General features: G+C 46.2%; 1 protein-coding gene across 1 annotated transcript; it reads right to left on the bottom strand.

Moving 5' to 3' along the window:
- Nucleotides 1–16,853: 16,853 nt before the first annotated feature.
- Nucleotides 16,854–19,260, bottom strand: LOC121450447 (trichohyalin-like protein 1). The gene is made up of 2 exons (XM_041655333.1): nt 19,120–19,260; nt 16,854–18,584 (listed from the first exon to the last, which is right to left on the bottom strand). The coding sequence occupies exons 1-2, from the start codon at nt 19,258–19,260 to the stop codon at nt 16,854–16,856; spliced, it is 1,872 nt and encodes a 623-aa protein (XP_041511267.1).
- Nucleotides 19,261–22,427: the final 3,167 nt, after the last annotated feature.

Below are 22,427 nucleotides of genomic sequence, written 5' to 3'. Positions count from 1 at the left end.
TTCAAATCCCAGCAGGCCAGCTCCTGACCCCTCCCTGGGGGTGGGGTCAGGACCCCTCCACAGGGTACTTAAAGTGATCCCCCAAAAGAAGAACACGTGGTCTCCCTTTCTTCCTCGGGGGGGGTCTCATTTCTGAGGCTTTCCATTCTCGGGGGCCACCCGAGAGCGCAGATCTCCCATTAAACCTTGATATTTCTTTATTTGGCTTGATTGGGAGTTTTTGTGTCATCAGAGAGCTTGCTTAGGAAATATTCCTAACATTAATATTACTTTGGTTCCATTATCCCTGAAAATATGGCCTGTATTATTCATGTTTTTTGTTATTTACTGAAGTTTTCATTATATTCTGATTAGTTTTCTTCTGTAACTCATTCATATTGCTTAAAGATAGGTATCTTCTAAAGCATAGAGAGAGCTCATGTGTATATTTATATCAAAAATAGTAGAAAAAATATATATGTATTTGTTATATTTTTACATACCTACTACTGTATGAAGCTTTTTTTTTTTTTTTTTTCAAGACAGGGTTTCTCTGTCTTGGAGCCTGTCCTGGAACTAGCTCTTGTAGACCCGGCTGGTCTCGAACTCACAGAGATCCGCCTGCCTCTGCCTCCCGAGTGCTGGGATTAAAGGCATGTGCCACCACTGCCAGGCATGAAGCTTCTTTATAGAATTAATTAATCCATTTTTATGTATGTGTTTGATGTATGTATGTGGTCAGTTGTGTCCCGTGTATGTGGAGGTCAGAGGACAACTTGTGGGAGCTGGTTGTCTCCTTCCCTCAGGTGCCATCTGGGAGTGGGGATCAAACCTAACCTGCCGAGCTATCTCTCTGACCTTGTGTGATCATACATTTTATCGTTTTCATTTTACAGATGGATAAGTTAAGATCTGAAGAAATTTTTGTGCTAACATCACAATGACAAGTTATCATTTTTATTATTTCAGACATACTGTTCATGAACTTATGAACTTACTGGCATTCTATTTTTATGCTTGTACTTTGATGTCATATTGGGGTCATCTGATATTTGACTTTCTCCACTATCTGAACTGTCTCCATAGTTGGAGACTTTCTCCCCCTATCTTCAGCATCTAAGACATTACCAAGAACCTAGTGAGTATTCAATAAATATTCATGGAATTGTTAAATGGCAGTTGTGTCTTCATAGCATCTTACACCCTTCAGCTACCAAATGGACTTACTGTCTGTATATTGAGTTGTAGTGGCCAATCTCACCACTAAAACCTCTGTTAGTTTACACAGGCAGTATATTCCCCCTCCATTTTTATTTTTTAAAGAGATTGAACTTATTTTCTCTACTCATGTATATGTGTTTGTCTCTGTGTGTACATGCCTCATGTGTGCTGGTGTCCACAGAGAGCAGGGAACAGGACTCCCTAGGATGTATATACTGTATATTATGTATTATCATGTATATACGTGTTTGTCACAGAGAGCAGGGAACAGGACTCCCTAGGATGTATATAACGTATATTATGTATAATCATGTATATAAGTGTTTGTCACAGAGAGCAGGGAACAGGACTCCCTAGAATGGAGTGACGGGTGGTTGGGTGGTTGTGAGTTGGGTACCAGAACTTAACTGTTTTCTTCTGGGAGAGCAACATTGCATCTTATCACCTGAGCCCCTCCACTGCTCACTTTTAAATGGAAAGATTTTGTTTTAGAGTTATTTTTCACAGCGTCATACAGCATGACTTGTTTTTGCTTTTTAAGGGGATTCAGTGAGGAAGCAGAACTTCAACACAAGATTGTATGTGGATGCTGCTGATTCAGTGGGGAGAGGCATGTTAATTTTATTAGTAAAAGCAATCGTGCTTTAGAGTCTTGTGACCATGATGCTCCATCCCTGCTTTGAGTCTGAGTAGGGAGCACATTGCGAGACACAAGCACAGGCAAGGACTTTCTGGTTTTTTTTTTTTTTTTTTTTTTTTTTTGATTTTCGAGACAGGGTTTCTCTGTGGCTTTGGAGCCTGTCCTGGAACTAGCTCTGTAGACCAGGCTGGTCTCAAACTCACAGAGATCTGCCTGCCTCTGCCTCCCAAGTGCTGGGATTAAAGGCGTGCGCCACCACCGCCCGGCAGGCAAGGACTTTCTGAAAAAGAGTTCCAGTGTTTTGGAAACAGACCAATAGCCAGCAAATGGGATCTCATGAAATTAAATGTTTCAGTACATCTAGGAATATCAACCAAGTGTTAAGGCAGCCCACAGAATGGAGAAAAGTAACCAGCTATACATCTAAGGGAAGGCTAGTAGATAGACTGAAGGAAACCCATTCCAAACACGGGTTATGGAACTAAACAGAGAGGTCTTAAAAGGAAGGCATTGGATTCCTTGTTACCTGAGTTACAGATGGTCGTGAGCCACACCTTGGGTTCTAGTAAACAAACCCAGGGCCTCTGCAGGAGCAACACATATTTTTAATAGTTGAGCCATCGTTCCTTTGAATCTCCAGAGCTGGAAGCTGACGGGTAGCTCCTTCTTAGCCACCAGTCCTTTATCAGAGGAATAGAAAAACAACAACAAAACAATACACTCAGAAAGGCTCCCAAGAGAGCAATGAAGTTTGACTGAGAGGAAATCCAGTTTGCTCCTCCAGTCAAAGTGAGCATCATCGCTACAGGCACTGAGGCAGGGGAAAACACAGTGAGCGAAATAAGACATGTCACCGCAGAACAGTAAAATAAAAGAGAAGTAGAGAAATGGGGGGTTCAATTTGCCAACCCTGAGGTTCAATACAATTGCTGCCTTTGCACCCCAGTCTTGGGTCAGAGTTTTCTGGCAGCAGTCCCCAGGAGAAGCACAATCAGCGATAAGTTGAGAGCATAACCCCAGCCCCAGGCATCCATCCCAGCCCCCTGGCCTGGGAGTTGCACTGGTCTGGACTCCAAATCCTTAGCATGCCCGGGGGAGAGTCAGGACCATTCCCACAGGGTAGTTAAGTGGGTTCCCAGAGGACGAACAGGTGGTTCCAGGTTTGCATGTACTCCCCGCTTTCCTGTTTCCCTGCCATGCACTCGGCCACCTGAGAGTGCTGTACTTAATAAAACATGGGCATTCTATTTGGTTTAATCTGACCTAATTGGATTTCTTTGTGTCAGTGGAGCTGCCCATTTTAGGATTTTTTCTAACAATCAGTCCTCTGCTCACAGAATTGGAAAGTAATAGACCTTCCATGCTTTTTGCTGGGAAAAAGAGATTTTTTTTTTTAATATTGAAGTCTGAAAAAGAATATCTTGTATGTAAGTGAGACTCTTATGCTAAAATAGATGGGCAAAGTTTTCTACAGTGTTTTGCCAGCCAAGGCAGTGACTATGTCATGTGTCCTGAATATTTATGGTGTGATTGAGTTTTATTCAATGAGCGTAAAACCCGAGGATGCGACTTTAATATGTAGCGCAGAAGGGGGCTGGAGAGATGGCTCAGTGGTTAAGAGCAGTGTCTGCTCTTCCAGAGGTCCTGAGTTCAATTCCCGGCAACCACATGGTGGCTCACAACCATCTGTAATGAGGTCTGGTGCCCTCTTCTGGCCTGCAGACGTACACACAGACAGAATATTGTATGCATAATAAATAAATATTTAAAAAAAAATATGTAGCGCAGGGAAGGCAGTTCTGAAACATGCAGATCAATACAATTCCTCTTCTAGCTGCATTAAGATTTAAAATGCCAAACCAGCTTGGTGGCATCCACACCTACCTTTAATCCCATCACTTGAGGAGATGGTAGGAGCCAGCCATGATAAGCTAAATATGAACAGATCACTCAAAAGAAGTTCTTTACTTCCAACCATTATCACCTGCCAGAGTAAGACTCAGCCAAGGATAAATTTAATAGAGGCCTGAGTCTCAGTAGTTTACCCTGAAGCAATACCTGGTTGCAGGAAAAACCACAAGCTGAGATTACCTGAACACCACCCAAAAACAGACCATCCAAAGGAAATGAAACCTTTGTAGATAGGACCACCTGCCAGCACACACTCACCAGGACACCCCTAGAGAAATGTCAGCCAATCAGGGGTCCTGAACCTCAGAAACCCCTCACCCCCACCTTTACTACTATAAAACCCTATTCTAACTGAGCTCGGGGCTCTCCGTTTATTCCAATATGTTGGACGTGTGGAGAGACCAAGTTTGCAAACTTGATTAAAATAAAAGCTCTTTGCTTTTATATATGGGACTCGATCTCCTTGTTGGCTTTGGGGGGACTTCACAGATTTGGGCATAACAAAGACAAGGAGGCAGGATTGCAAGTCTAGTCTACTCTGGGCTATACAGTGAGTTCAGAGCCAGCCTAGACTACATAACAAGTCCTTGTCTCACAAAATAAAACAGTTTCAACGCCTGATAAAGTTTAGGATATTTGAGGAATAATGGATTTATACTTCACGTGTAGATGCTCTAAAGATGGTTCTCCCAGAAGAAGAGTCACGTTATGGTCTTTGATGGGAACACGGTGTGCTGTTTCTCTAGGTGTTGGGGGTGGGGTGATTTTTATTTTCCTCCATCCAGAAAATCAGGTAAAAGACAAGATGACCTGAAATGAAGATGCTAAAGCAGTCTTCTTTCCTGGACAGACGGCAGTCACATTTCTGCAGGGAAATGGGCAAGGTCAAAGTTCCGTCCACCAGAATCCCTGACTTCCTGCGCTCTGTGAGTAAGAGCAGCAGGAATGATACAAGTGGCGTGACCTTTCCTGTGGATCAGCAGGCATGCAGAACGGGTCTTAGGTGTAATTATCAGGTGGTTCTGATTGGCTCTGGGAATCTGGCCTCCACATGCCCTCTTGGAAGCCTTTGATCAGGGGGTATTCAGGACATTGGCATCTTCAATGAGCTTGTCAAAATCCCAGGAGTCATCAGTGCTGTCTCTGACTCAGCAGGAAGTCTCCTGGGTGAAACTAGGCTGGAAGGAAAGGTAGATTTTAAGCCTGTTTCCTTGAAGAACCCTTTGCTATTTGGGTTGTCTTCCATTAGGATGTATGGACCCCAAAACTGGATGTTCTGCAGCAATGGAGCAATGAAGGAATATGCCGGGGTATCCCCTGCCTAAGGATGCAAATCTAAGTAATAGAAAGAGATGGATTGGAGGTTAGGCAGCCTGTGGACAAGCCTTGGCCCTGCCTGCCAAGTCCTAAGTGACCATGAGAAGTTACCTAACTTCTCTAGAATTCATGTAGCTTTTCTGCAGTAAGTTCCTTCACCATCTAAGGTTTAGGGATTCCTACAAACAGTAACGTTTAGGGTTACTTGATGAACGTGAGCTTTTATGCACTTTTTTTCATTTATTTGATTTTATACGTATGACTGCTTTGCCTGCAGGTATGCATGTGCACAGCGTGTGGGCCTGGCACCTGTGGAAATCAGAAGAGGGCTGCTTTGGAGCCCCTGGAATTGCAGTTACAGATGGTGTGAGTCACCACTTGGGTGCTGGGAATTGAACTCTGGTCCTCTGTAAGAATAAAAGCTCTTAACCATTGGGAAGCTCCCCCCAGCCCAGCTCCTCCAATCCCAGACCCCACCCCTGAGAAAGGCCACCAGCGGCTCCTCCCTTGGAACTGCTCAAGACGGCCCAGAGGTTATTTAAGACCAGGCCCATAGATCAGCCACATGTTCTCTCTCCTGCCTTCCTGAGAGTCACCCTGCTTTGCGTTGCTCTGTTTATTAAGTCCAGATTTATTAATTTGGTTTGATTTGGCTTATTTCATCATCAGTGGAGGAACCCAATAACCAGAGATCGGATACTTAGCATTAACCACTGTGCTATCTCTCCAGTCCCTTTATGCAACATATTTTTTAAAACAGATGCCCAAAATGAAGCACAGACAGGCTAAAGGAGTAGTCCAAGGACACACTGCTTCTGGCCAGACCTACAGTTTAGTCTACTCTGAGCACAGTCTGGAACCAGAGTTCATGTTCCTAATCACAACTGTTTTCCTCAGTTACTCTGTTCTTTTTATTTTTTAACTTTATTTTCTTTTAACAATCTTTTTTTGCTTTACATAATAATTCCACTTCCCCCTCCCTCCCATTCTCTCGGTCCCCTTCCTCCTCCCTACCCCAGGCCTCATCCGCTCCTCAGAGTGTTACCCTTAGATCTCCCATAGGGAGTCAACAAAGTCTGTTACATCACATTGAGGCAGGACCAAGGTCTCCTGCCGCTGTATCTAGGCTGAGCAAGGCATCCCCCCACGGGGAATGGGCTCCAAAAAGCCAGTTCACGCCCTAGGAATAAGGCCTGATCCCACTGCCAGTGGCCCCACGAACTGCCCAACCCACACAACTGTCGCCCACATTCAGAGGGCCTAGTTCAGCCCTACGCAGGTTCCCAGCTTCATTTTCTCTGTTCTTAGACAGTTGCATCCTCACGTTTGGAGGAGCAGCTCTGAGTTTTCATTCAGCCTTTTTGATAGTCACTGGGAATCGTGTACTTTAAATGCCCTAGAAATGCCACGTGGTTTGCTGGGCAACCTCATATATATCATTTATTTAAGCAAATGTTCTTGTAATAAATTATCACGAGGTGGACAGCAATGAGATCAACATACAGAATGTCAGTTAATGCTGGTACTGCACACTCTCAACCTCTTCCCTCCTTCCTAGTGATGGCGCTCTCCTAATTTCTGATACTACAGCTTGGATTTTCCCTCACTGTAAACTTTGTGTAAATATAGTCATCCAGCATGACGTATTTAGCGTCTGGCTCTGTTTTGCTTAGCATTGCTCTTCCGGACGTTTGCTATGGTGCGTAGGTTGAATTCTTTTGGCTTCATATTTGAACAACCTTTCACTGTGTGTATACAGCATGATATATTGCTTTTTCTTTTCTCACTTGGTGAACCTTTGGATTGTTTTCTCTTTTGAGCTGTTGTGAACCATGCTGGATTTAGGTTTCAAACCCAGGATAAATGGCTGAGGCAACTATTTAACATATCAAAGCAGAGCTGGCCCCTAAGTTCTCTGGCACTCTTCACCCCTACCTATTACAGAGCCTTCCATGCTAGCATACTTCAGCCCCTGCCCTAAACTTCTCCATTCCTGGGGCTGGGCTGCCTTTCCCTATACAATCTAACCATTTTGGTTACCTGGTCTTTTCATCTACTCCCGTTTGGGCTCCTGGTTACTGCATCTGGCTCCCCCCTCTCTCTCCTCTTCCTTTGCCTGCCACCTTCCCTCACATGGCTCAGGGCTATTTCCACTCTGGACTTTCCAAGATGTCCCATAACTAAATAAACTTTCTCTTTCACCATACGTAGGGGCAGTCATGTCCTTTCCTTTTATTTCTTCTTTTTTCTTTTTCTTTTCTTTCCCTTCCTTCCTTTCTTTTTCTTTTGAGATAGAGTCTTATTATGTAGCCAGGCTGACTTTGAACTCTTCCTGACCCCCTTTCCCAGTTTCCTGAATGCTCAGGTTAGTACCATTCTGGGATGAGTCCGTTTCTGCAGCAGAATCGTGTAGGCTAAGATTTTCCCTACAATAGTCATGGCCATCCATGTCTTTAGAGGGCTTCTGTGCCTGCGCTCTTGTTTTCAAGTTAAGAGTTCCAGTCACTTTCCAGCTCTGTTCACACTCAGTGTTACCACCTTCGATTTCAGACATGCGGTGGGTGTGACTAGATCTCTGGTTTGATCTGCTTTCACCTGACCTCTATCTAATAGGACAATAAAATTTCACTGGTGGTTGGATGTTCTCTTTCATGTGTTTTAACTACCCCCTTTCCCATTTTCTGTTGTCTCTAATTCTGTTGCCTAATCTCCAGGCATTCTTTATCATTCTGGATACTGTCTCTGTTTCTTCCATTTCTCCCAGGATCACCATGTGGCTAGGATGACATTTGCACAGGTGATGCTATTATAAGAGAAGGTCAGGAAGCACCCGGGGACACTTGAGGTGCTCGAGTGATAGATACAGCATTTCCTTTTCTCCACTGCTTATAGACTGTGCAGTGGTGGGAGTAACATTTAGAGAACAGTTAGTAAAAACTGGTAGACAGTAAGTACTAATCGGAGAGGCACAGATGTGAGTGGGCACGTGCTTTACTATTACAGGTGGTATGACCATCTAGGGCTCTAAGGACAAGTAAAGTTGGAAGTAGAGAGGAAGAGCACTTCAGAGAGGTTGAGCCACATGACCAAGAAGCATAGAGGTGGGAGGAAGTAGCATTACTCCTAACTTCTGGTTAGCTCTCTACAGGACTTTCAACTTCCCTCATGCACACTGTATACTTTATGAGGGTGGGGACCATGACCTTCCCAATCACTTGAGCATGCCCATGTCTACCACAGTGGCTGACATATAGCCAGTTCTTGACAAATATGCTTAAATGCATTCAATCCCATTAATGTCTCTATAAACTTAGTAGGATATGATCAAAGTAGTGGTTAGAGACAATTAGATGAGCAAGCTGGTGTTCTCAGAAAGATTCCTGCAGGAAGTGGTGGTCAATTGTAATTAGAGGGATATAATAAAGAGAGTTTGGTCAGTTCAGGCTTGATGTGGTGTATGGGAAAGTAAGTATAAGGTGTCACTGAGAGTTCTTAAATAAAGGGATGTCAAGAGATCATCAAAACAGTGTCTTGCACAATTCAAGAGTCACTGAATGGGAAAGGACCATCAATAAGAACCACTGAAGAAGATGTTGAAATGATGCAGCCATTTATTTGCTTACTCAGCAACCATTTACTGAAATCCTAATAAATATCTGAGGTCAAACTTGAGGCTCAGGAAGAAGAGTAAGATGTTTACTTTGTAAATCTCTCCACCAAAGAGCCTATCCACAAAGAGGGATGGTACGTTTAGCACATACAGAGAGGAATGGTACGTCTAGCACACACAAAGAGGGATGGTACGTCTAGCACACAGAGAGGGATGGTACGTCTAGCACACACGGAGAGGGACGGTACGTCTAGCACACACACAGAGGGATGGTACGTCTAGCACACACACAGAGGGATGGTACGTCTAGCACACACAGTGAGGGATGGTACGTCTAGCACACACACAGAGGGATGGTACGTCTAGCACACAGAGAGGGATGGTACGTCTAGCACACACAGTGAGGGATGGTACGTCTAGCACACACACAGAGGGATGGTACGTCTAGCACACACAGTGAGGGATGGTACGTCTAGCACACACACAGAGGGATGGTACGTCTAGCACACAGAGAGGGATGGTACGTCTAGCACACACAGTGAGGGATGGTACGTCTAGCACACACACAGAGGGATGGTACATCTAGCACACACACAGAGGGATGGTACGTCTAGCACACAGAGAGGGATGGTACGTCTAGCACACACAGTGAGGGATGGTACGTCTAGCACACACACAGAGGGATGGTACGTCTAGCACACACACAGAGGGATGGTACGTCTAGCACACACACAGAGGGATGGTACGTCTAGCACACACAGTGAGGGATGGTACGTCTAGCACACACACAGGGATGGTACGTCTAGCACACACACAGGGATGGTACGTCTAGCACACACACAGAGGGATGGTACATCTAGCACACACACAGGGATGGTACGTCTAGCACACACACAGAGGGATGGTACGTCTAGCACACACACAGAGGGATGGTACGTCTAGCACACACACAGAGGGATGGTACGTCTAGCACACACACAGAGGGATGGTACGTCTAGCACACACACAGAGGGATGGTACGTCTAGCACACACACAGAGGGATGGTACATCTAGCACACACACAGGGATGGTACGTCTAGCACACACACAGAGGGATGGTACGTCTAGCACACACACAGAGGGATGGTACGTCTAGCACACACAGTGAGGGATGGTACGTCTAGCACACACACAGAGGGATGGTACGTCTAGCACACACACAGAGGGATGGTACGTCTAGCACACACACACAGGGATGGTACGTCTAGCACACACACACAGGGATGGTACGTCTAGCACACACACAGAGGGATGGTACATCTAGCACACACACAGGGATGGTACGTCTAGCACACTCACAGAGGGATGGTACGTCTAGCACACACACAGAGGGATGGTACGTCTAGCACACACGGAGAGGGATGGTATGTCTAGCACACACACAGGGATGGTACGTCTAGCACACACACAGAGGGATGGTACGTCTAGCACACACACAGAGGGATGGTACGTCTAGCACACACACAGAGGGATGGTACGTCTAGCACACACACAGAGGGATGGTACGTCTAGCACACAGAGAGGGATGGTACGTCTAGCACACACGGAGAGGGATGGTACGTCTAGCACACACACAGAGGGATGGTACGTCTAGCACACAGAGAGGGATGGTACGTCTAGCACACACAGTGAGGGATGGTACGTCTAGCACACACACAGAGGGATGGTACGTCTAGCACACAGAGAGGGATGGTACGTCTAGCACACACAGTGAGGGATGGTACGTCTAGCACACACACAGAGGGATGGTACGTCTAGCACACACAGTGAGGGATGGTACGTCTAGCACACACACAGAGGGATGGTACGTCTAGCACACAGAGAGGGATGGTACGTCTAGCACACACAGTGAGGGATGGTACGTCTAGCACACACACAGAGGGATGGTACGTCTAGCACACACACAGAGGGATGGTACGTCTAGCACACAGAGAGGGATGGTACGTCTAGCACACACAGTGAGGGATGGTACGTCTAGCACACACACAGAGGGATGGTACGTCTAGCACACACACACAGGGATGGTACGTCTAGCACACACAGTGAGGGATGGTAAGTCTAGCACACACACAGGGATGGTACGTCTAGCACACACACAGGGATGGTACGTCTAGCACACACACAGAGGGATGGTACATCTAGCACACACACAGGGATGGTACGTCTAGCACACACACAGAGGGATGGTACGTCTAGCACACACACAGAGGGATGGTACGTCTAGCACACACACAGAGGGATGGTACGTCTAGCACACACACAGAGGGATGGTACGTCTAGCACACACACAGAGGGATGGTACGTCTAGCACACACACAGAGGGATGGTACATCTAGCACACACACAGGGATGGTACGTCTAGCACACACACAGAGGGATGGTACGTCTAGCACACACACAGAGGGATGGTACGTCTAGCACACACAGTGAGGGATGGTACGTCTAGCACACACACAGAGGGATGGTACGTCTAGCACACAGAGAGGGATGGTACGTCTAGCACACACAGTGAGGGATGGTACGTCTAGCACACACACAGAGGGATGGTACGTCTAGCACACACAGTGAGGGATGGTACGTCTAGCACACACACAGAGGGATGGTACGTCTAGCACACAGAGAGGGATGGTACGTCTAGCACACACAGTGAGGGATGGTACGTCTAGCACACACAGTGAGGGATGGTACGTCTAGCACACACACAGAGGGATGGTACGTCTAGCACACAGAGAGGGATGGTACGTCTAGCACACACAGTGAGGGATGGTACGTCTAGCACACACACAGAGGGATGGTACGTCTAGCACACACACAGAGGGATGGTACGTCTAGCACACACAGTGAGGGATGGTACGTCTAGCACACACACAGGGATGGTACGTCTAGCACACACACAGGGATGGTACGTCTAGCACACACACAGAGGGATGGTACATCTAGCACACACACAGGGATGGTACGTCTAGCACACACACAGAGGGATGGTACGTCTAGCACACACACAGAGGGATGGTACGTCTAGCACACACACAGAGCGATGGTACGTCTAGCACACACACAGAGGGATGGTACGTCTAGCACACACACAGAGGGATGGTACGTCTAGCACACACACAGAGGGATGGTACATCTAGCACACACACAGGGATGGTACGTCTAGCACACACGGAGAGGGATGGTACGTCTAGCACACACACAGAGGGATGGTACGTCTAGCACACACAGTGAGGGATGGTACGTCTAGCACACACACAGAGGGATGGTACGTCTAGCACACACACAGAGGGATGGTACGTCTAGCACACACACACAGGGATGGTACGTCTAGCACACACACACAGGGATGGTACGTCTAGCACACACACAGAGGGATGGTACATCTAGCACACACACAGGGATGGTACGTCTAGCACACTCACAGAGGGATGGTACGTCTAGCACACACACAGAGGGATGGTACGTCTAGCACACACGGAGAGGGATGGTATGTCTAGCACACACACAGGGATGGTACGTCTAGCACACACACAGAGGGATGGTACGTCTAGCACACACACAGAGGGATGGTACGTCTAGCACACACACAGAGGGATGGTACGTCTAGCACACACACAGAGGGATGGTACGTCTAGCACACAGAGAGGGATGGTACGTCTAGCACACACGGAGAGGGATGGTACGTCTAGCACACACACAGAGGGATGGTACGTCTAGCACACAGAGAGGGATGGTACGTCTAGCACACACAGTGAGGGATGGTACGTCTAGCACACACACAGAGGGATGGTACGTCTAGCACACAGAGAGGGATGGTACGTCTAGCACACACAGTGAGGGATGGTACGTCTAGCACACACACAGAGGGATGGTACGTCTAGCACACACAGTGAGGGATGGTACGTCTAGCACACACACAGAGGGATGGTACGTCTAGCACACAGAGAGGGATGGTACGTCTAGCACACACAGTGAGGGATGGTACGTCTAGCACACACACAGAGGGATGGTACGTCTAGCACACACACAGAGCGATGGTACGTCTAGCACACAGAGAGGGATGGTACGTCTAGCACACACAGTGAGGGATGGTACGTCTAGCACACACACAGAGGGATGGTACGTCTAGCACACACACAGAGGGATGGTACGTCTAGCACACACAGTGAGGGATGGTACGTCTAGCACACACACAGGGATGGTACGTCTAGCACACACACAGGGATGGTACGTCTAGCACACACACAGAGGGATGGTACATCTAGCACACACACAGGGATGGTACGTCTAGCACACACACAGAGGGATGGTACGTCTAGCACACACACAGAGGGATGGTACGTCTAGCACACACACAGAGCGATGGTACGTCTAGCACACACACAGAGGGATGGTACGTCTAGCACACACACAGAGGGATGGTACGTCTAGCACACACACAGAGGGATGGTACATCTAGCACACACACAGGGATGGTACGTCTAGCACACACACAGAGGGATGGTACGTCTAGCACACACACAGAGGGATGGTACGTCTAGCACACACAGTGAGGGATGGTACGTCTAGCACACACACAGAGGGATGGTACGTCTAGCACACACACAGAGGGATGGTACGTCTAGCACACACAGTGAGGGATGGTACGTCTAGCACACACACAGAGGGATGGTACGTCTAGCACACACACAGAGGGATGGTACATCTAGCACACACACAGGGATGGTACGTCTAGCACACACACAGAGGGATGGTACGTCTAGCACACACACAGAGGGATGGTACGTCTAGCACACACGGAGAGGGATGGTATGTCTAGCACACACACAGGGATGGTACGTCTAGCACACACACAGAGGGATGGTACGTCTAGCACACACACAGAGGGATGGTACGTCTAGCACACACGGAGAGGGATGGTACATCTAGCACACACACAGGGATGGTACGTCTAGCACACAGAGAGGGATGGTACGTCTAGCACACAGAGAGGGATGGTACGTCTAGCACACACGGAGAGGGATGGTACGTCTAGCACACACACAGAGGGATGGTACGTCTAGCACACAGAGAGGGATGGTACGTCTAGCACACACACAGAGGGATGGTACGTCTAGCACACACACAAAGGAGAGGGATGGTACGTCTAGCACACAGAGAGGGATGGTACGTCTAGCACACACAAACAGGGATGGTACGTCTAGCACACACAGAGAGGGATGGTACGTCTAGCACACACAGAGAGGGATGGTACGTCTAGCACACACACAGAGGGATGCTGCGTCTAGCACACACACAGGGATGGTACGTCTAGCACACACACAGAGGGATGGTACGTCTAGCACACACACAGAGGGATGGTGTGTCTAGCACACATACAAAGGAGAGGGATGGTACATCTAGCACACACAGAGAGGGATGGTACGTCTAGCACACACACAGGGATGGTACGTCTAGCACACACACAAAGGAGAGGGATGGTACGTCTATCACACCCATAATTAGAACTCATGAGAACATTGAAAGCAGAGGCTCATGTGAGGACAATGAACTGCAGGGAGGTCAAATTTGATGGGCAGGAGGAACCTAGAAGGTCAAATGGTCAAAGCCATGCTTCTGACATCCACCTCCCATCACCACCCCCATGCTCTGGCCTCTTCATTACTGTACTGCCTGGAGCCTCCTTATTATTTCTTGTTGTATTGCTGTTAGACTCTCCATTCCCTTACTAGAATGTAAGCTCCAAGGTGAAGGGTTATTTGTCCTGGTTTCGGTTATGCCCTAACATCACATCTGGCACTGCCATAGGTTTTTTTTAATAGTTTTTTTTCAGTCATGTGTAGGTATGTTGTCTGAATGTAGATATGCATGTGAATGTCAGGTCTGAGGAGGCCAAAGGCATTGGATCTCCCAGAGCTGAAGTTACAGACAAGTCTGAGCTGCCTGCTGTGGGTGATAGGAACTGGACTCAGGTCCTCTAGAAGAGAAACAAGTACTCTTAACCACCGAGCCATCTCTCCAACCCTGCACCATGCATTTGTTAAAATAAATATTTTATAATAGATGTAGTATCCTTGGGGTTGGCTCCCATAGGAGAGGCGACATTTAGATATTTGGTGAAGTGGGAGAGACACTAGCTTAGATATGTGAAGTCTTACATGTAATGGGGAAGAAGATCTATCTGGAGGATGGTGTTATAAAGAGAGGAGATGAAAGACCTGTCTGAAAGATGTATTTACAAAAAGAAAACCTCATGAAAAGATATTATGGTGGATTAGATACAAAGAATAAAAAAGAAGGCAAATGCTGGTTTCAGTATTTCTGTCTTTGAACCCTGATGAAATGGGGATTGAAGGAACGGCAGCAGAAAGGAAGTGAAGAGGACAAGTCTGGTTTACGGGGCAAGGGCTGATAAATCTCAGACGGAGCAGCTTCCTTGTAGGGTGGGCTTAACATGTGAACAAGCAGACTGAGAGCATCAGTGCAGACAAGAAGCTAAAAAGATGCATGGGATGGAGGTCGAAGGAGAAAGAAAGCATTGAAAGAGAAGGGAAACTGGAGGTGATGGAGTCACAAGGGAGGTGGGGGCAGAACATGAACAGAGCATTTCTGGACAGGTGGTTGTCAGTGCATGGTGCTACGATATTCAAAGCCAACGAGGTTATAGGTCTTTAGGTGTGTCAAGTGGAGGGTACCTAGATAATCTACACATAATTACATATGTGATACACTCATATCATATACTTATGTGTATATAATATTTAAGAATGTGTATAATCCTTCCCTATTAGTTTCTGTCATTTTGCAGTACCTAGAAACCACAAGCTAGTTAGCCATTTCCACAATGACAGGCAGTTAGGTTATGCCTGCTCTTTGCTCTTTTTAATATGCTAGAGAATATTCTTTTACTCTATACTATTAAAATAGTACATTTTAATATGCTATAGAGTAAAAGAATCCCAATCTATATAACTCCCATTATTTCTTTGTGCTCTCTTCATGTCCTACCCCCACCTCCTATCGGCCTGTGCCTGGGAACACATCATGGCAGACCTTGAAAGGCAAAGAGGGGAGACCAGAGTCCCATAACCCCCTTGAAGAGCCCTCTTTCAGTCACGTAAAACCTCTCATCAGGTTCTATCTCTTGAAGCTTCCATTACTTCCCAATAATATCGTAAGTCAGGCAATAAGCTGTTAACACATAGGTCTCGGAGGGACATTCCACATCCAAACTGTAGCAACATAGATAAATGGCCATCTGTATAGTCGCTCTCATGAATTTATTTTGATAAAGTTGCTGATAAGCTTATGCTTGTGAGTGTGTGTTTGTGTATGTGTGTGTTTGTGTATGTGTGCGTGTTTGTGAGACACACAGAGAGAGATCCTATCTTTTGGTTGTTCAAGATTATTTTTTATCAGATGGGGCTATTCACTTATATTTGAAGGTAGAATGAGGAGACCTGGGAGCCGGTTCAGCCATTACGTTGCCTGTCATACATACATGAGGACTGGAGTTCGGATTCCCAGTACTCATATGAACAACCAGAGCTGGTGGTGTCCCTGGAGTTCCAGCAACCGAGGAAGCAGATAGGAAGATCTTTGGAGCTTGCTGGCCAGAGAGTCTGACTGAATGCCAGGTTTGGTGAGAAACTCTGTCTCTCCAAGTAAGGAGGCGAGCACATTGAAGAAGACATCCAGTCTTGACTTCTGATCTCCACATACACATAGACCCACCTCATCCGCCATAAAAAAAGATCTGAAAGTGTTGACGAGCTGTGGAAAAGGTATATTTTTAAATTTTGTGTTTTCTAAAACATACCTTTTCTAAGAGGTATAAATTAAGTGGAAAAATATGAAACTGGAGCAGAATGCCAAGAGAAGGGCGCTCGCTGGTGCTTTGGTTTCCAGGAAACATGACCTAGGTCAATGGTAACCGTGAGAGCATCACACTCTACTTATGGTATTAGGAGAAAGAAAAAAGAAACCTACAAGTAACTGATTGTTTCTTTCAGTGTCGCCAAGGCAAGGCGGAGATTGAAGCAAGAACTGAGCCAACAACAGAATCTGATCTTCAGGTTATTTAATTACCAGCATTAATTTAGAACTCCCATCAAGTCACATAGATAAACATTTCAGACTCACTGGGCCCCTGAACCCTCTGCCTCTGGAGATTTTCTGTTTTCACCTCCTGCTGTGGACTCCTGCACCTCCTGTCTTTCCCTGGGCTGCACAGCTGCCCCTAGAGTATCCTGCTTCTCTCTAGCGGGCTGTTCCTGTTCCTCCCGGAACTGTCTGTCTTCTTGGATTGACAACACTACTGCCTTCTTCACTCTGAGGCTCTTGCCTGGTGCTCCCTGTTTCTGGAGATCTGGCTTTTTATCGTCACTCCCTTGCTTAGAGTCTCCAGTGGTGTCTGCCTGACTCTGCACACCCCCTGGCACCTGTGGCTCACCTGAGTCTGAGCTGGTGCCGCCTACCTCTGGAGCCAGGTCACTCTGTGTAACTGATACCTCAGGATCATCCCCCTCACTGTGATCTTCCTTCCTGACTGGCTTGTCATGAATCCTGGTGGCCCTGTGATTTTTCCCTTGAGATCGGTTCTCAAGTCGGGCCAGCTCCTGGGACCTTCCTTTTGTTCCCAGTGTCTCTTCAGTTTTTGGGCTGCTTTTGTTGATCAAAAATGCCTCTGCTGCATCATCCTCACTGTGTCTTGCCTCCGTTCCTGAGATGGATTCTTCCTTAATTTCAGGGAAGTTCTGATTTCCTTCTTCTGAGTTTAGCCCTTGGGTACCGGGTTCCCTCCATGGTCCTGAAAACTCTTGACACTTCTCATCCTGTGTTTGGGCTTCTGGTGTCGGAGGTCTGGTTTTTCTGTCACGTTCGTTTCTTTCTTCCTCCCGTTTGCCTTGAGTAGATGTTTCGCTCCCACGTTCGGCAGATTGGTTCTGTGTTTCATATTTTCCTTCTTGTGCGGGAAACCCGTGAGTCTCCGATGTTCTACCCTCACCCTTGAGGTTCTCTAAATTTGTGGTTCTGGGTGATGTTCTGCCAGCATCCTCTCCTGGTTCTTGAGTTTCAGATATTCTACTATCATCCGTAAGCTCGATGACTTTCTGTGTCTGAGGTGGTTTCCCAGCAGCAGCTTCCAGTGGCGAGTCAGTGTGCTGCGACATGACTCTGTCCTCTGTTTGTGGGAATGGATCTTGTGTTACGGGATGCTTACTCTTTTCTGTAGCCTGTTCCTCACCTTCAGATGGCCTCTGTGCCATATGGTCCCTTACCTTGGTGTCACTTTGCTTCCTGACTGTCCTACCTCCTTCTTTGGGGATCACCTGTGTTGGACTGTGGCTCTGTTTGGACACCTCCCCTGGCATATTTCTCTGAAATTGGACTCCATCGTATTCTGTTGCTGGCATATCTTGTGCAACTTCCTCGCCATCTTGTGTCATTTCCTGACCATCCTCTTCTGGGTGTTGATTCTCAGGGTCATGAGGCTCAGACACCTCTTGTGGCAGGTTTTGGGTCTTAATGTCTTCCCATGGGCTCATCTTATTGTGCCCACCTGCCTCACCATCTTTATGGCTAGGCTGAGCTGATGATGCCATTTCTGGTGTAAACAGCAGCCTCTCTTGAGTTGGTCTCACCCCTAATACCTGCTGACTGCTTCTGGTGGCTGCCCGAAGGTCTGCACCATTCATCTTCTCTGACTTAGACACCAGTCTTGGTTCTGAATATAGTAATGATGTGTCAAGATAAAAGAGGTTCAATAGGCTGAAGATTGAGAGAAGAAATTCCTCAAAGCTGATGGTGCCATCTCTGTCAGTATCCAGCAGGTTCAGCTTTCTCTCCACAGCATGAAAGATATGAGGCTGTGTGTAAACACAAAGATCAAACTTGTGATCATGCGTTCTGAGTATCTTCAGGTCTCCTGAGAACCTTTAATAAAATTTGTTTTAACCTTACTCCTCTTAATAGTGAAATTGCCTTAAACAGTGAGAACCCATCAATTCTGGATTTTTTTTTTTTTTTGCCTTCTTAGCACAAAGGCCAGTACTAGCAATTGCATCACATGTGAGCTGAGTTAGAAGCATCATGGGGCCGTGACTGTGCAGCCAGGTCTGCCGCGATGAAGCAACAGTTACGTAATGGAAACCGCCTTTTCTCTGCATGACTGACTAAGCAGTTGCACAGAAGAAGCAACTGAGACTGAGAAAATAATGTTCAAAGGCCAGTTCAAACAGAGTGCCTGCCAGCCAAGTCCAAGGCCAGTTCAAACAGAGAGCCTGCTAGCCATGTCCAAGGCCAGTTCAAACAGAGAGCCTGATAGCCAAATACAAGCGAGCACACCGATAGCATCACTTGCTTGGGTGACAAAGAGGCATTGAAGAAGAGAAAGCTCCTCACCTGAAGGAAGTCCCCAATCTCCCCCTCCAGGAGTTGTCTCAGCTCTCTGTGGGTCAGCCTTGCCTTGTTGTTGCCCTCCTCACTGGTATACTTGTGGAATGTCTCAATGACGCAGAAGATACCTCTCAGGAGCCTCGACATCTTTACAAACTTGGAAGAGGCTGCAGGAAAGAGAAAGGTCGGGGCTGGAGAGATGCTCAGTGGTTAAGAACACTGGTTCTTGCAGAGGATGGAGGACATACGTGGATTCTGTTCCCAGCACCCACATGGCAGCTCACAGCTGTCTGTATCTCCAAGATCTGACACACACACATGCACACTTGCAGACAAAGCACCAATGCACATAAAGTAAGAATAAATAAATCTTTAAAATGAACAAGGCTCATCTTCCAGGATAGGCTCTTCAGGAAAAGCAAACCAAGGTCATCCTTCCTGCTCCTGTCAAACTCTGCCCACAACGCCTACTGTATTCTGTATTGTAAATATTGTGTTTGCATTCAAAGAGTGATTTAAGTTTTACAAGACATATTGTGATAAGATTAGATATAACATAGGTAGGTAATAGAAGAACAGACATTTACTTTATGCTGCAATAAACAGCAACACTCGTGTGTTTAAAGGACACTTTCAAGAACAGAGAAGAAAAGAAAGGAAAGGAGCTGAAACCTAAGTATTAACCCCCACAAACGAAGTCAATGGAGGCAGAGCAAGGCTCCGAATCCAATTTGAGAGTGTCCGTCCGTTTTCCTCTCACCTTGACTCAGTCTAGCCTAGTCTGCTAGCAAAGAACATGTAGCTCTCAAGTTCATAGAGCTTTTAGAAGAAAGAAGGGTCGTGTTCCGAAAAATCAACCCTAGTGTAACACGTGTTTACCAAGGAACATTGTTCCGTAAGAACTAAGTGATAAGACCCAGTCCTGACCCTCCCTCATTAGCTCTTATTTAATTTAATCTACCCTTCATTTTAATATAGATCTAGGTCCCATGTCTTATTCAATAGAACCTAAGGTATGGGCTTCGCAGACTGTGTCTGGGATGGCAGGATCCCAGTTTGACATCCTGAACAAGGCTGCCCTTCCTCTGAGCTACTGACACCGTCTCCATAGTCTCAACATACAAGCAAGAGGCAGCAGAGGTCCTGGGTACACTACGAGACTTACCTCGTTCGGGAGTGAGAGCAAGCGGAATGTGGGGCAGCGGGCTGTGTGCTGCAGCAGGCACGGGGACCTTTTTATTGAGTCTCTAATTGCTTAGTTAGAAGGAGACTCCCTCTGGGCCTAATGACCTGATTCATCATCACCAAAGTCAGTCTCTCCTCCTGGTTCTCTGCCTCGGCTCTCCCTGCTGTAATAACTCCAGTTAAGTCTTATCAGACTCATCAAAAAAGAAGTGGATAGATCTCTTTTCCATTTACTGATTTTTGTAGGATATAATTTTGAAGTGTTTTTTAGGGCTTCAGGGTTGGTGGATTTCTTGTTTTCTTTCTCTTTCTGTTCTTAACCTGAGGACATAATTATGTTTCTGGTTGACAAATCATAGGGCTGACAGGGACCTCTGAAGTCATCTGATTCTTCCCTCTGCCTGCAGTCTGGCCTCTGTCTGACCTAACCTTGAGAAAGGGGCATCAATCACTATTTAACATAAAGCCTGCTTAATCATGGGACAAGGCTGGAGATACTGGTTGATTCAGCTGTTTTCATGTTCTCCTCTCCATGCCCAAAGGCCAAGTTAGATTAAAAACAATCTCTTGCTAGATATGCAAAACCTTGCTTACCTAAGAGGATGCTATTTTTAAAATATGATTGACAGCTACCTTTAGAGGGCATTTTTATAATTTATTAAGGTCAGACATGAACATCCAAATGACCATTTCTCTCTGTAATGGGGAGAGGGAGCTATGGAAGCTGAGGTAGGGTCAGAACTGAGTCTACCATCCTCTTTGAGAAGAATGTTTTTATTGCCATTCAGATTTGGGTCTCTTTTAGAAATCCTTGATTCAGAAGAAAATTATTGTTCTCTTCTTAGATGTTTTAAACAAGATAATGTGTTTTAAGACATCTTTTCCCCTTCCTTCAAAGGCCGTAAGAAGTGAATCTCTCTATAGAGACAAGAATAAAAGATGGCCTGGCGGTGTTGGCACACACCTTTAATCCCAGCACTCGGGAGGCAGAGGCAGGCGGATCTCTGGGAGTTCGAGGCCAGCCTGGTCTACAAGAGCTAGTTTCAGGACAGGCACCAAAGCTACAGAGAAACCTTGTCTCAAAAAAACCAAAACAAACAAACAAACAAAAAATGATGAAGTCCTTGAAAAGATGACATTGGGAAAGTAAGTGAGAAAACAGGCTGTAGGAGGAGTTGTTACTCAGCAAAACCTTTGTTCTGAGTTTCCAAACGAGAGGACAAGATCTTACAAGTTAACTGAGGGCTGGGGAAACTCCACTCTGATAGCTTGTATCTTTAAACAGTTTCATCTGATAGCTTGCATCTTTAAATAGTTTCTTCTGATAGTTTGTATCTTTAAACAGTTTCTCAGCACACCCCTCCCCACAAAGAAGCCCTGCTGCAGAAAGGCAGGGACAGCGTGAGGTCAGTTTGGCTTTGATTAGCTAACATTCTGTCTGTACAAACTATTTTTTGAACACTGTGTCATGCACTGGTTTATTTAGTATTTATGTGAGTGTGTCCTTGTCTTAGAGTGCAATGGTCAGTCTCGTGAGAAGTTGCTGAAGGAAACTGTCTGTGGCTCAGTTGGAAGAAAAGACTCGGAAGGACATAAATAACTGTCTTTCAAATAGCAGCCATTTCCATGGGTGTGGAAGAGAAAGGAATGCTCATGACATATCAGGTGCTTTGCACGGGCTCTCTTAAGCCTCATAGTACTTGCACATAGCTATTATCCTTTTAATAAATGGAGAAGTTAAGGCTCTTTACTGTTGAGCAACTTGGGTGGAGACATGTATCTAGTGAATGGAAGTGTCCAGATTCAGAATCTAAATGTCTCCAGAACATGTGTTGTGTGATATTTTGATCAAATTCTGACAATAAAATTTCCTTTGGATCAGAGGGCAGAGCTGACTAAAATTAGCCTCGGAGGTTTCAGAGGACTGAGGACCAAAGAGAGACGGGCAGTAGTAAGGCAGGGCTTAGAGAGAGGATCTCAGCCCTTCTGGATGGAGGGAGGGAAGCCATAAGAGGTCACTGGTTTCTTCTCCACTGCTTCTCTGACCATTCAGGTTCTTACCCTAATATCTGACTCCTAATTTTTTTATTGATAAAGATAATTAGATAAATGCAACACGCATGACTCCA

Source organism: Microtus oregoni, unplaced genomic scaffold, assembly GCF_018167655.1.
Source record: "Microtus oregoni isolate MIOR12 unplaced genomic scaffold, Mior012 000007F_ref0000211, whole genome shotgun sequence".
Taxonomy (NCBI): Eukaryota; Metazoa; Chordata; class Mammalia; order Rodentia; family Cricetidae; genus Microtus; species Microtus oregoni.
Note: the sequence above shows the minus strand (reverse complement) of the source record. Positions and strands in the feature narration are given on the sequence as shown.